Raw genomic sequence first — 14,544 nt, forward strand, 5'->3', positions numbered from 1 at the left:
GCTATGTATACTTGCAAATTGTTTAACAATACTGTTGCAGTTTAAGTACTTTTAGCCAAATCTAGAAATCATTGCCTGTTTTCCTGAGAAAGATGGCCAAAAAAGGCTGAAATCATAACAGTTCCAGTTGAACACATTCATTCTGTCACCTACGCTACAGCTTGAATAGATATTTGTACCTAAGACTTATTTAAAAGTTACCAAATCGTAACTGTCAGTCTGAGCACAATCTAAGGTGGAAAGTGTAATTTCAGGGGTGGCAAAGACCTGGAAGATCGTTGTCGTGATTAACTTTCATTAGTTTTTTTTTTTTTTTTTACTCGGTAGTTTACTACAGGATACTACAGGACTTTCAAAAAGGTTCAGAAATTGGGGTGAAAACCTCTTCAAATCTGAGATAACTGATTGATTTTAGAATAAATCGATATAAATAACAGTTAAAAGGCCAATAGTTATTTCGATTCAGTTTTTAAGGCGTTTTTGTAAACTCTTCAAATGACATAAGTATGAATAAAAAAAAAAAAAAATTAAAACTGCTAAACAAATTTGTTTTAAAAAGTTTGAGTTTGGTTTTAAGGTTTTTATGAATTCATCATAAAGGACCAAAAACATAAAGTTTAATCCAACTAAAGAAACGACAAACTATTAAATTGGCGTTTAGGCTTGTTTGCACAAGATTCTTACCAAATAAAGTCAACCTGCCTTTAGTTGTACTTAATACATGCACTAAATTTAACAAATGAATTCAAATTGCGAAATAACTTTAAGATGTGCTTATTTAAAAAGAACTTTTAAAACTGTTTTCAAATGAACTCGTTTGTATTCGGGTTACAAAGTGTGAGTTTAGCCCTGGCCAAGCATGGTCAGGTGGCTAAGGCACTCGACTCTTCATCCGAAGGTCGCGAGTTCGAATCCCGTCATACCAAATATGCTCGCACTTTTACCCGTTGGGTGCATTATAATGTAACCGTCAATTCTCCTCTTCGTTAGTAAAAGAGAAGCAGTGGAGTTCGCTGTGGGTGGTGATGACTACCTGCTTTTCTTTAGTCTTACACTACTAAATTGGGCTTCATGCAGATAGCCTTCATGTAGCTTGGCGCGAAATTCAAACCTTCCTTTTCGTACCTTTTGACTTATATTTATAAAGTCAGTTTTAAGCAGAATGAGACTTGTTATTGTAGTAAAAGCTGTTGTAATATAAATTTTAAAAGACACCCCCACACACTTAAAAAATCAAATTATTAAAACTAAAATGGGGTAGAAAAGAAAGCAACCTGATAATGCCTCGTTAACAACAGTGAAACGTCATTTTATATATATACACATTTTTTATGACTCATTTTTGCAGGTTTCAACTTGTTAATTCATAAAACATCAGACCTGGGAATACACTAAGTCTCATAAATAAATAAATATGAACTCAGCTGTACCGTATCTAATAACTTAAACCTGAGCCTATATTTTTCTAGTAGGTGTAAAGCTATTTTTCTGGTATTTTTTTTTGCCTAAGGTACCTGAGAAAACATCATCACTCAATTCTGACGATGTTTTCGTGCTTGAGACTCCACAAATGACATATATATGGATTGGAAAGGTAAATACATGTCATGAATTACATAAAAAAAACTCTTTGTAGCAGTAATTATGAATCATGTTTTAACCAAGTAATCTTATAGACGTTTGAGTCAAAAAGTAAAAATTAAAGTAAGCGCATAAACGTCTTTATATAGTTATAGTTTCAACTGAGGTTTGCTAGGATTAATATCAAACTGTGTTTATTTTTGACGTAAATAATTTTTGAATAACTTTGTTTTCGTCTGTATTTGACACTTTTAACTAATTGTTTTATATTTTTAAGAGGCTTGAACTTCAGCCATTGATTCTGTTTCTTTTGTTGGCGCAAGTTTTGTTATGCAAATAGATAATTCTTTCAGTGATCTTACTTTTTATTCAAAGTTTATTTTCCATATTATCAAATATCTTGATTTATTGATTGTATACAATATAATTGTTACACTCATTTTTCTATTAGCTTGAGAACGTAAAGAGATCATATGTACCAGATGTTTGGCTACACCAGTAAATATTGATGTTTTTTCTGATAAATCTGATAAGAATGCTGCTAATGGGAGTAACTTATTTTTAAATCAAGCTCGAATTATTGTAGGTTTAGGAAGACTATGTTTCTCTTTCGTCACTGTAAACTGATAAGACGTACTTTAAATTGATTTTGCTTTTCCTAATCATTTTGGCCCAGCATGGCCAGGTGGTTGAGGCACTCGACTCGTAATCTGCGGGTCGCGGGTTCGAATCCCTGTTACACCATACATGCCCGTCCTATCTGCCATGAGGGCTTTGTAATGTGCGGGCAATCCCGCTATTATTTGGTAAAAGAGTAGCCCAAGAGTTGGTGGTGGGTGTTGATGACTAGCTGGTTTTCCTCTAGTCTTTTACTGTTAAATTAGGAGCGGCTAACGCAGGTAGTCCTCGTGCAGCTTTGCGCGAAATTCAAAACAAACCAAACCAAACATAATCATTTTGCAAGAAAACTAACACTTAATGGAAAATAAATACCATTTGGTTACTTCTTCTTCAATAGTGATAATGAAGAAGATTTTTTTTAAACTATATAAATTCTTTTTAATTATTATATAGATATATATAGATATTATAGATTTCCTTTTTGTCAAAGAAAAAATTAAAAGCATAATTTCATCTTTAGAAGAAAAAGAAATTATGTAAATTTGTGTATGATAATAAAATAGTTGTTGTGCTATATAATATTAAATGACAAATTAGGCACAAAGACACAATGTTGCTTACACACCTTAGTTAACTTAAGATGTTTCATGGTGAGTTAAAACAGGACTCAGAAACTCCGTAAATCTTATAAAGACTATCATTGGTTCTACCTGTTTACTAAATATTGTCTTTCTTTCATATGTAGGAGTCTAATGAAGAAGAACAAACCATGGCCAGGAATGTTGCTCCAAGGATTTCACCAGGCCGGTAAAACAGCTAGTATTGAATATGTAAACGCATTTACATAAAATCAATTTTCTCTCATTTTTATAACGACCTAAATCTTTGTTTTGTAGGAAATCACTGTAGATGCAGTGCTTAATTTACTATGCTAGAGGGCGTTAAGTACTTTTAAAGAGTTTGATAGAATGGAATGAGAATCAAATGTATATATTTTTATATATTTTAAGATTTTCAAGACTTTTTCGAGATTGTCTTTATTTTTAACGCTGACATCGTAGAATAATGTATTTAAAGCACGCACACAGCAACATTGGCATCGTCTTCTTAATAAATGTTCACATCTAAAATAAATACCTAAATGTTCACTTGTTAGAAAGATCGTTGAAGTTCAAGAGGAGCAAGAACCAGAAGAGTTCTGGAAGAGTATTGGAGGTAAAGGTGAATATCAAAAGTCACGAGAACTGCCGGATAAGCCGCTATTAGAGTCACGACTTTTCAAATGTTCTATAGAAAATGAAAAGTTTAAAGTGGAAGAGATATGTAACTTTACACAAGAGGTATGATGTACTTACCGTTCTTAACTTTACTCAAGAGGTATGATCTACTTACCGTTCTTTAACTTTACTGAAGAGGTATGATCTACTTACCGTTCTTTAACTTTACTGAAGAGGTATGATCTACTTACCGTTCTTTAACTTTACTCAAGAGGTATGATCTACTTACCGTTCTTTAATTTTACTCAAGAGGTATGATGTACTTACCGTTCTTTAACTTTACTGAAGAGGTATGATCTACTTACCGTTCTTTAACTTTACTGAAGAGGTATGATCTACTTACCGTTCTTTAACTTTACTGAAGAGGTATGATCTACTTACCGTTCTTTAACTTTACTCAAGAGGGATTATGTACTTACCGTTCTTTAACTTTACTCAAGAGGTATGATCTACTTACCGTTCTTTAACTTTACTCAAGAGGTATGATCTACTTACCGCTCTTTAGCTTTACTCAAGAGGTATGATGTACTTACCGTTCTTTAACTTTACTTAAGCAGTATGATGTATTTACCGTTTTTTAACTTTACTGAAGAGGTATGATCTACTTACCGTTCTTTAACTTTACTCAAGAGGTATGATCTACTTACCGTTCTTTAACTTTACTCAAGAGGTATGATGTACTTACCGTTCTTTAACTTTACACAAGAGGTATGATGTACTTACCGTTCTTTAACTTTACTGAAGAGGTATGATCTACTTACCGTTCTTTAACTTTACTGAAGAGGTATGATCTACTTACCGTTCTTTAACTTTACTGAAGAGGTATGATCTACTTACCGTTCTTTAACTTTACTCAAGAGGTATGATCTACTTACCGTTCTTTAACTTTACTCAAGAGGTATGATGTACTTACCGTTCTTTAACTTTACTCAAGAGGTATGATCTACTTACCGTTCTTTAACTTTACTGAAGAGGTATGATCTACTTACCGTTCTTTAACTTTACTGAAGAGGTATGATCTACTTACCGTTCTTTAACTTTACTGAAGAGGTATGATCTACTTACCGTTCTTTAACTTTACTCAAGAGGGATTATGTACTTACCGTTCTTTAACTTTACTCAAGAGGTATGATCTACTTACCGCTCTTTAGCTTTACTCAAGAGGTATGATGTACTTACCGTTCTTTAACTTTACTCAAGAGGTATGATCTACTTACCGTTCTTTAGACATTGAAAAATTTATTTGTTTCGATTTAGCGCTTTATTATAGCGTGGAAAACACACTTGGTATTGTATGTTATTTTGTTTTTAATTACTTTTGAAGAAGCAAACTCAAGATAGAAAGTTTGAAAGGTAAAACTGTCAAGAAAGTTTCTCAGGGTTGTGTCTGCAACCTGTACAAAAAAAAAGAAGATAAAAATCTCTTAGAAATTGAACCCATTCAGCCCTTCTTCAAGATAAAACTAAATGTTTTTTTATATTATTCACTTGTTATTTGTTTGAACTGAATATTTTGATGTCAAGTACAGATAATCTTTATTATTTAGTTATTATATCTTCTACACAAATTTTTAAGTAAAAAAAATGTAACAGATACAGCTGCTGGGTTATTTTTCAGAAACTTTAATAATAATGGTTAATATAAATATTAACATATAGATAGGTGATAACGGTTAAATTTAGAAATCTAAACTTCGGAAGATAATGTTGGAAGTTTGACAGATTAAATTTAGAACGTGTCTTTGACAAACTTATATCATTTACTCTTTTTTGTGGGGAGCTTCTTTCACAATAGTGCTTTATATATACAGGGGATAGACGAAAAAAAGTAGCCCACGCTTGAAGTTTGAAAATGTTAATTTGTTATATCTTTTATTTGATAACAGAAACATATGTATAACTATACGTTTTTAGAATGCACTCGACGAGATCTATTTATATAGGATCTCAAATCCTAATTTTAACACTGGTCTTTGTAAGCACCTGAACATTTCATGATTTTAGTTACATTTTTTTCATGAAAAGTGTTGTGCACCTGCTGTAGTTCATTAGATTTTCTTATACCAATTAATCTACAAAATGATCAAACAAGTTTCGATGCAAAAACCAAAGGTAAAAACAAAACTCTAACACAAACTAATTTAACAAGTTAATATTTAGTTAGCATTCCCTTGGATTTCAGTACTGTTTCAAATCGACGTGTCATGCTTTAAATGAATTTGTGCAGATATTCCTTAATGATTGACTGCCATCTTTCTTTAAGAACTTAAATAAGTTAATATTCCATGTTTGGTTTGTGATATTTTGTTAGTCGGTTTATCTCAGTCCACAAACTTTCAACCGGATAGATATCAGGTGGTTTACCTGGCCATTCCATGACATTAATTCTCTCATTTTTAAGATGTATTTTAACCACTCAAAAGTTTTTATTCATCTAACACAGGATTTATCTGTTGATGATGTTATGGTGTTGGATTCCGGAGAAGAAGTGTTTATTTGGATTGGAGATGGAGCAAGCGAAGAAGAGAAGAAGAAGTCTTTACATCTTGCTGAAGTGAGAATATTAATAGCGATTTTTACTTTCGCGATCTTATTCGTACTAACACCTTTAACGCAACACTCTAACTGCCTATCTTGATCCGTTATTTATAAGCATGACTTAAAGACTCATTTTATAAAATATAAAATACAAGAAATATTTTGATTAATAGGGCAATTGCTTTAAAATAATCGTAAACACATGTAAGTTATTTTGTGGTTATAAAGAACAAATTAATACGAGGGTCGTGGGTTCAAATCCTCATCACACCAAAGTTGCTCACTCTTTTAGTAGTTGGTAAAAGAGTAGCCCTAGAGTTGGCAGTGGGTGGTGATGACTAGCTGCCTTCCCTCTAGTCTTACATTGCTAAATTAGGGACAGCTAGCGCAGATAGCCCTCGTATAGCTTTGTGCTAAATTCAAAAAACAAACAAACAATAAAGAAAATTAGTAGTGTGTTATGCTATATCAATAGATGGCATACGTAAGATGCAGATAACAATCTTAGATTAATGTCCAAAAAACGTATTTGTCTGTAAGTTGGTTAATAAAATGTTTTGAACAACTTTTTAAACACCCTAGTAGTTACAAAATGAAGTTTTCACAAGATCTTAAGTGTAGATAAATGAATGATAACTTTTAAACTTTGAACTATAAATTGGTAGATTTAATTTGCCCAATCATTTGAGCAGCGTTTCTTTTGATATACATTTTAGGGTGGATTTTTTTTCAAAAAATAACTCCACAAAAACACTAATAGCCATTAGTTTGGACTACTGCTTTGCTTATTAAATTTTATTTAATAAATTTGTAATTTTTCAAAATTATTGTTAATACATTCTTATATTATTCTGGAGTACTTATTTGATGTGAAACTTTGTGATTTTCGCTTCTTTTGAGGAATTTTCCATATTATCTGATGCATATTATTGTAAAACGTAAAACTGTAATTACTCTGAATTAATGTTACAAAGTGAACGGATTCTGGAGGCGAACAACTAACTTTTCTGTGACTGTCATATAAAGTAATAAATGCGCTTTAATCTAAGGCTTAACCTGTTGACTGCCAAGTATTCCAGCTGCTACAATACAACTTTAATGCTTCTTTACTTTGTAACTTTTTTCGTGACGCCATTTTGGATCGAAAGTGAAACAATTTGAAAGTAGGTCAAATGCATGTATGGTGCTGACATCTAGCGTTGAAGTTAGGTATTATTGAGAACGAATTAACTCGTCCGTGGCACTGTGTTACCGATCGGCTTGGAAGAGTTATCTCGTCTACGGCACTGAATAGGTTAAAGCTGTTAGTTTCGAGTGTATAAGTTTCGCTGTTGCTGGTTTATTTTTCAGTGATCACATTGTAATACTAATAATTAGAATTGCTTGATTATTCGTTTGTTTCCATACAATTATGTGAGTGTAATACAATTCATATTTTTTGTTTTACAGGATTATATACGCACAGATCCGACTGAACGTAGCTTGGACAATACGGTTATCATTACAGTAAAACAAAGAGAGGAACCTAAAGGTTTCAGTGCTCTCTTTGATTCTTGGAATGTGGATTTGTGGAATGTAAGTCGTTATTCCTACGAAGTGAATTTTGGTATAAAATAATTTACGCCATTACTAAAAGCCTATGAGTCCTCATTTTTGAAAATAGACTTTTGGTATAAAATAATTTCTACAATTACTAAAACCTTTGGTATAAAATAAGTTATACTATAACTAAAAAGGCCTGGCATAGCCATTTGTTTAAAGCTCTCAACTCGTAATCTGAGGGTCGCGAGTTCGAATCCCCGGCACACCAAACATGCTCGCCCTTTCAGCCGTGGGGGTGTTATAATGTGACGATTAATCCCACTATTCGTTGGTAAAAGAGTAGTCCAAGAGTTAGCCGTGGATGGTAATGACTAACTGCTGAATTTTAGGAACAGCAAGCGTAGATAACCTTCGTTTAGCTTTGCGCGAAATTCACAACAAAAACATTTACTAAAAATTTATAGATCCTCATTACTGAGAGTGGCCTTTTGGAATAAAATAATTACTAAAAGCGAGGTTTTTTGCTAAAAAACAGTACTCGAGACTCCATAGTGTGGTGTTTGTTATATATATAACTTTGTGTATATCTTTCTTTCTAGAACCTATCAATTTAAACAAAGAGATATGTAATAGTTACAGTTTCATAATTCCCTATAAACAAGGGGGAGTTACATGATTTAGTATTAATACAAACCTGTTACGATATTAGATTCGTATTATTCGGATTTTCTAGAAACCTATCATGTGTTGGTTAGCTAAATATGGGTTGTGTTAGGACACAAATTTAAAATGTTTTAGAAAACAATTACATGTCCATTAGTGGATGTCAAGATACTGTGTCCCCTAGTGGCACAGCAGTATGTTTGCGGATTTCGATATTCATGGTAGGCAGAGCACAGATAGCCCTGTGTGTAGTCTTGTGCTTAATTCTAAACAAACAAACAAGATACTGTAGCTGTCAAGTTCTGCTGGAGCAAGACTGTGCGCTTGTGACGATGAAATTCAGGCTACGATACTCATGGTCGGCAGAGCACACATAGTTTAATGTGTAGTTTTGTACTTAAGAATAAATAAACGAACAGTTATTGTTGTATATAACTTCAGTAAATTAAAACTAACCGAAAACAATATTCCAGCGTCAAATTATTTCGTAGGTTTTCGTTATACGAGCTACTACTGTGATAATCAAAATGTTAAAGAAACATTGAGAAAATAACACTCAGCGCTCGTGCGTGATTAGGAAAAAAAGTTCTAAACACTCACATTTTTTATAAAAATTAATGCTTATTTACCATTGTTTTTCTTAATAAGTTATAATTTTCTCGAACTATGGTAAATTTGCTGCTTTGAATACTTATATCTATGGGTTTAGGTTTAAATAGAATGACATGTCGATTGAGGAAGTAGTTAAGCCCATTTTACTAAAAAACAACATTGAGTTTTTAATAAATTAATTAATACTGTTTTTACTTCTCCTTTATCTTATAATTTTATATAAAAGCAAAACAATTCTCTTTACAGTTTGTACCAAATGAAACACATTTATCTCAATTTGAAATTATAACCAGGCTTTCTATTGAGTGAAGAGATGAGTTAGTGTTTTTATCTTGTTTTAAGATGTGTATAGAAGAGAAGGCAGTCCTATGCATTACACTAACACTGAAGTGAAATGTTTTATTAATAACTCTCAAGAAATATAATGAATATTTATAACTTATTCTCAACTAAAGGACTTTAAGTTTTCGTTTTGTATGTTATTATAAAATAAGCGCTTGGAGATTATTTGTCTCATTAGTGTAGTTTCGAATCTGTTTGAAGTTATAAGTAGAAGACCGCGTTCCTCATGAATCATAATACATATCACACCATAATCTGTGTTCTTCAGATTTCGTTTTCTAAGAATTTGTACTTCTTCAGGTAATAGATTTATATTCTGTCATATGTTAACTGTTCAGAGCTGATTATTATATTTGGTTCTTGAAGTAAGCTTATATTAGGGGCAGCGCTTGTAAAATCAGTATCAGTAGAATTAAAATTCTTGTTTGAAAGTTCAATAAAATAACATTTTATTAAATGGCATAAATTATATTAAATACAATAAAACCATAGACGTTAACAACAAATGTAATGACTGTTTTTTTATGAACTATGGTATAACATTCTGGTGCAGAAGGTAAGGACTAATATGAATTATGTTTCACTAAAAAGCCAATTCATGTTCCTGGTCGTTTATTTGTCCTTTATAAAATTTCTCTCATTTAGAATTTGAAGTGAGCTATAAAGAACTTGAAATAAAGTGTTTGTTTGTAGGTTAAGCACAAAGCAACATACTGTGTTTTCTGTGTTCTACCAGGCTTTTAAAATACAGATGTACCATTGTGCCACTGGAAGGCTGAAACAAACTAAAAGTAGAAGAGAAGTATTTTAAGAAATTTTATTACACTTCGGCAAATGTATTTTGTGTGAAGGTACAAACCGTTAAGAAACAGTATTTTAATTTGGGATGTTAACCTGAAGATGACCTAAGAAGGGCGAAACATGGTTCTCTACTTATTTTAAAGTGCTAATACCCATATCAGCCGTCTTGAGAATACATAACTGTTATAATTTATTTAACATTAAAATACGTTATTGGGCGACTTGAAAAAGACTAGAGGGAAGGCGGTTAGTCATCACCACCCACTGCCAATTCTTGGGTTACTCTTTTATCAACGAATAGTGGGAGTGATCGTTACATTTTAACGTCCCACGGCTAAAAGGGCGAACATATTTGGTGTGACAGTGATTCGAGCCTACGACCCTTGGATTACGATGCAAGCGCCTTTACCACCAGGCCATGCAAGGCCATTTTCAATAATATCGACTTGATGTTGTATTCTGAACAATTTGGCCATTATAATCGACTTGATGTAGTATTTTGAACAATGTGGGCTTTATAATCGACTTCATGTAATATTCTGAACAATGTGGGCTTTATAATCGAATTCATGTAATATTCTGAACAACGTGGGCTTTATAATCGACTTCATGTAGTATTCTGAATAATATGGGCTTTATAATCGACTCATGTAGTATTCTGAACAATTTGGGATTTATAATCGACTCATGTAGTATTTTGAACAATGTGGGCTTTATAATCGACTTCATGTAATATTCTGAACAATGTGGGCTTTATAATCGACTTTATGTAATATTCTGAACAATGTGGGCTTTATAATCGACTTCATGTAGTATTCTGAACAATTTGGGCTTTATAATCGACTTCATGTAATATTCTGAATAATGTGGGCTTTATAATCGACTCGTGTAGTATCCTAAACAATTTGGGCTTTATAACAACAAATATTATCTGAACAATGTGGGCTTTATAATCGATTTCATGTAGTTTTCTGAACAATATGGGCTTTATAATCGACTTCATGTAATATTCTGAATAATGTGGGCTTTATAATTGACTCATGTAGTATTCTGAACAATTTGGGCTTTATAATCGACTTTATGTAATATTCTGAACAATGTGGGCTTTATAATCGACTTCATGTAGTATTCTGAACAATTTGGGCTTTATAATCGACTTCATGTAATATTCTGAATAATGTGGGCTTTATAATCGACTCGTGTAGTATCCTAAACAATTTGGGCTTTATAACAACAAATATTATCTGAACAATGTGGGCTTTATAATCGATTTCATGTAGTTTTCTGAACAATATGGGCTTTATAATCGACTTCATGTAATATTCTGAATAATGTGGGCTTTATAATTGACTCATGTAGTATTCTGAACAATTTGGGCTTTATAATCGACTTCATGTAATATTCTGAACAATGTGGGCTTTATAATCGACTCGTAGTATTCTGAACAATGTGGGCTTTATAATCGACTCATGTAGTATTCTGAACAATGTGGGCTTTATAATCGACTCATGTAGTATTCTGAACAATGTGGGCTTTATATATATCGATATTTTCTTCTAAACGTTGATACCATTTTTGTTTTTAATGTTTCTAGTATTAATCTGATTACAGTCTAGTTCGCTATGTTTTGTTTTGTCAGAAGTACGAACAAGGAACTATGTTCAGCTGTCTATCTAATGTTGATTTCATTTGATAGATTTTTGAACGATTGTATTTGTTTGTCATGACAAAGACAATTTACTAGAAAACAAGAATGTTTACTGATTGATTGAAAGTTACTGAGATTTTAAATATTAGTTTACTGAAATTATTATTATTTTTTATGTTTAGGAAGGACAGCGTTAAATGACGCCAAAAGAAAAAGAACACTTGTAAGTGACTTGCGTATTAAAAACTTTTTTGAATTGAGCTATCTACTTAGTTTTTGCCACTAAAACCAAAATGTTACATAATCCTTTATATTTATTAATAACATTCAAATATAGTACTAACTTTATTTACAAAAATCAGTTAAGCTTATTATGTTATAATAAAATGCTACTTATTTAATTAAGATTTATTAAAGAACATGTATAATTTTTACTCTTTTTATCATACCTCCTTTGATTAATACTGTCTAAGACTGACCACTTAAAAAAAACATTTGCATAGAGAGAGGATTTTATAACCATATAAAAGTAACCAAAAATTTCAGCCCAAGAACATTACTTGTTTTGAGTGAATGAACTGTTTAGTATTATAAAACGAAGCTAACATGTATGTCGTAAGAGATTGAACTGTTGTCCTAGATTGTATGACACATCATGTTCGAGCCATTCACTGGCGTTGTTAACATGCACAAAAATGAAATACAAAGAGAAGAGCTATGTATCACTTCGTATGCGCAGTTTTTGGTATTCATAACGTATGCGTATTTCGTTTTAGTATTTATCTCCATCATTATGTAAAACAGTATATAAAAGTTTATTTTAACTATTATAATACACTATAAATGCATAGGATTATTATTAATTTTGCTCTTTTTGGGATAATCGAAACAGACTGACAGAGTTATCTAATTGTACATCATAAAATAGTGATTATTTTCACTACATGGTCAACATCATTTCACTGCTAACTAGATTATAAATGTTTTTATATTTTTATTTGTAAGATTAATTTGTATTTTTAAATAAAAATAAGAAACGGTTTTGTTATTATTGGCTTAACTAAAAGGTTTTGGAAACAAAAATAAATAAACAACAAAGCAGTTTTTGCTTAGGACGTAATACACTACATGGAAACCCATATGCCAGTTGCAATCGACTGGTTTCAGTTTCGTTTTCGTAAGTGCTCTTTTATTTTATTGTTTAGTGCCAATATGCTAAAAAAAGTCACGTTTTCATACACATTATTAATCATGAAAATATTATGGAGTTTAAACATAAGAATATTTCTTTTTATTCAAATTAACCACAAGTTACCATGAAAAATTTTGTATTAATTAGAAACCACAATTATCGCGATTTTGATATCCGTTGAATAGTCACCATTTTGTATAAACTGTAGTTCACAGTAAAAACTTTTATACGTTTACGATGTAAAATGTTTCACTAGGGTCTGCTTCGGGAATTTCAATTAATTGATAATGACTTAAGCTATTCACTAGAGAATTTCGAATATAATATCATAGAGATCACGTGCGGATTTTTATCTGAATAATATCTTTCAGGACAATGAAGACTTGCTGACAACTGGAAGTTACTGACATATAAGTTGAAGAAGGGTTGCAGGCTTATTGTTACTTAATCACCTATTATTAATTATTCTTTTTTATATTTACTTATTATTTTCGTATTTTCATTATTTAAGTTTTATCTAATCACATTTCTTTATCTAAATACTGAGTGTTTCAAGAAAAGAAAAATGTATTCCACGTATTCAAATATGTTTTAAGATACTATAAGAAAACCAATTGCCTTTGATAAAAACAAAATAAAATACAATCCTACGAAAGTTTCTCGCGTTAGTTGATTTATACGACAGCAGTTTTTTTTTAATTAAACATCTTATTGTATCCCGTATGCTTGAATTTTAGTAGAATTATCAAGAACCAAAAAAAAGAAAAACTTTTATGGTGAACATATATTGTTTTCTCTCCTAAAAAAACAACAACACACAAAACAAAAACGTTTTCTCTTAAGGGTAGGAAGTTTAAGTTTGAGTATGTTTAATTATTTTTTTGAAACACCCTGAGCGTTTGTTCTCGATTTTTGTTTCGAATGCTTACCTGATGTACTTCAGTAAAAAATGAAAAATAATGTTATGCATTTTATATCTGAATAAACCTCTCGCTACGAAACGTTTGTTGTTTTAGAACGTTACAGTACCATTTTGAAATGTGTGAATTAAAATCCAATAAAGAAATCTGAATACCAAATTAATATTACATTGTCCCTCCTTGGGACAGCGGTAAGTTTACAGAATTACAATGCTAAAAGGCTTGTGTTACCTGCGATGCACAGAATTCAGAAAGCCCATTTTTTGCTTTGAACGAAGAAAACAATAATGTAATGGACTGTTTGTTACGTTTAATCTTTATGAACATACGGATTAATTTAAAATGTAAATATTATTAATATTGTGATCAGTGTGAGTTAATGAAAAAGGTGTAAAGAAAAGTGGAATAAGTTATACTAATTTCAAAATACACAAATACGTGAACCTGACGGCGAAGTAGGTCGAAACGTTGTTCGCTCCTCTACGTGAAATATTTTCTCTACATATATATTTTTCTCTACAAGTGGGTTTTCTCGACATCACTGAAAAACGTCCGTTATAGAAATTAATAGTTGCAACACAGACTGTCCAGTCTCAATACACAATAGTTTGTGTTAACTTTGTATCTGGGAATGGAAATGTCCATAAAAATAAGATTTTAAAATAATTGTGTGGTAAGAATGTATTTTGTTAAAGTTATTTTAAACCACAAACATAAAATATACATGTTTAATTTTATTAGATTATAATGATGTTGAGCCTCGGTTGCGAAAGAAAATTGTAGTTGAATTTTATCAGATTACCTGTA

At 31.5% G+C, this 14,544-nt stretch overlaps 1 protein-coding gene across 1 annotated transcript in view; it reads left to right on the forward strand.

Annotated features, from left to right (window-relative positions):
* Positions 1-13,472, forward strand: part of LOC143237645 (gelsolin, cytoplasmic-like) — a 43,056-nt gene extending 29,584 nt beyond the window's left edge. The window contains exons 14-20 of the mRNA XM_076477133.1: positions 1,511-1,594; positions 2,948-3,009; positions 3,359-3,542; positions 5,923-6,033; positions 7,467-7,592; positions 11,808-11,848; positions 13,189-13,472. Coding sequence (XP_076333248.1) covers positions 1,511-1,594; positions 2,948-3,009; positions 3,359-3,542; positions 5,923-6,033; positions 7,467-7,592; positions 11,808-11,822 — 582 coding nt within the window. The 3' untranslated portion in view covers positions 11,823-11,848; positions 13,189-13,472. The remainder of the gene's footprint in view (positions 1-1,510; positions 1,595-2,947; positions 3,010-3,358; positions 3,543-5,922; positions 6,034-7,466; positions 7,593-11,807; positions 11,849-13,188) is intronic.
* Positions 13,473-14,544: the final 1,072 nt, after the last annotated feature.

Source organism: Tachypleus tridentatus, chromosome 13, assembly GCF_004210375.1.
Source record: "Tachypleus tridentatus isolate NWPU-2018 chromosome 13, ASM421037v1, whole genome shotgun sequence".
Lineage (NCBI taxonomy): Eukaryota > Metazoa > Arthropoda > Merostomata > Xiphosura > Limulidae > Tachypleus > Tachypleus tridentatus.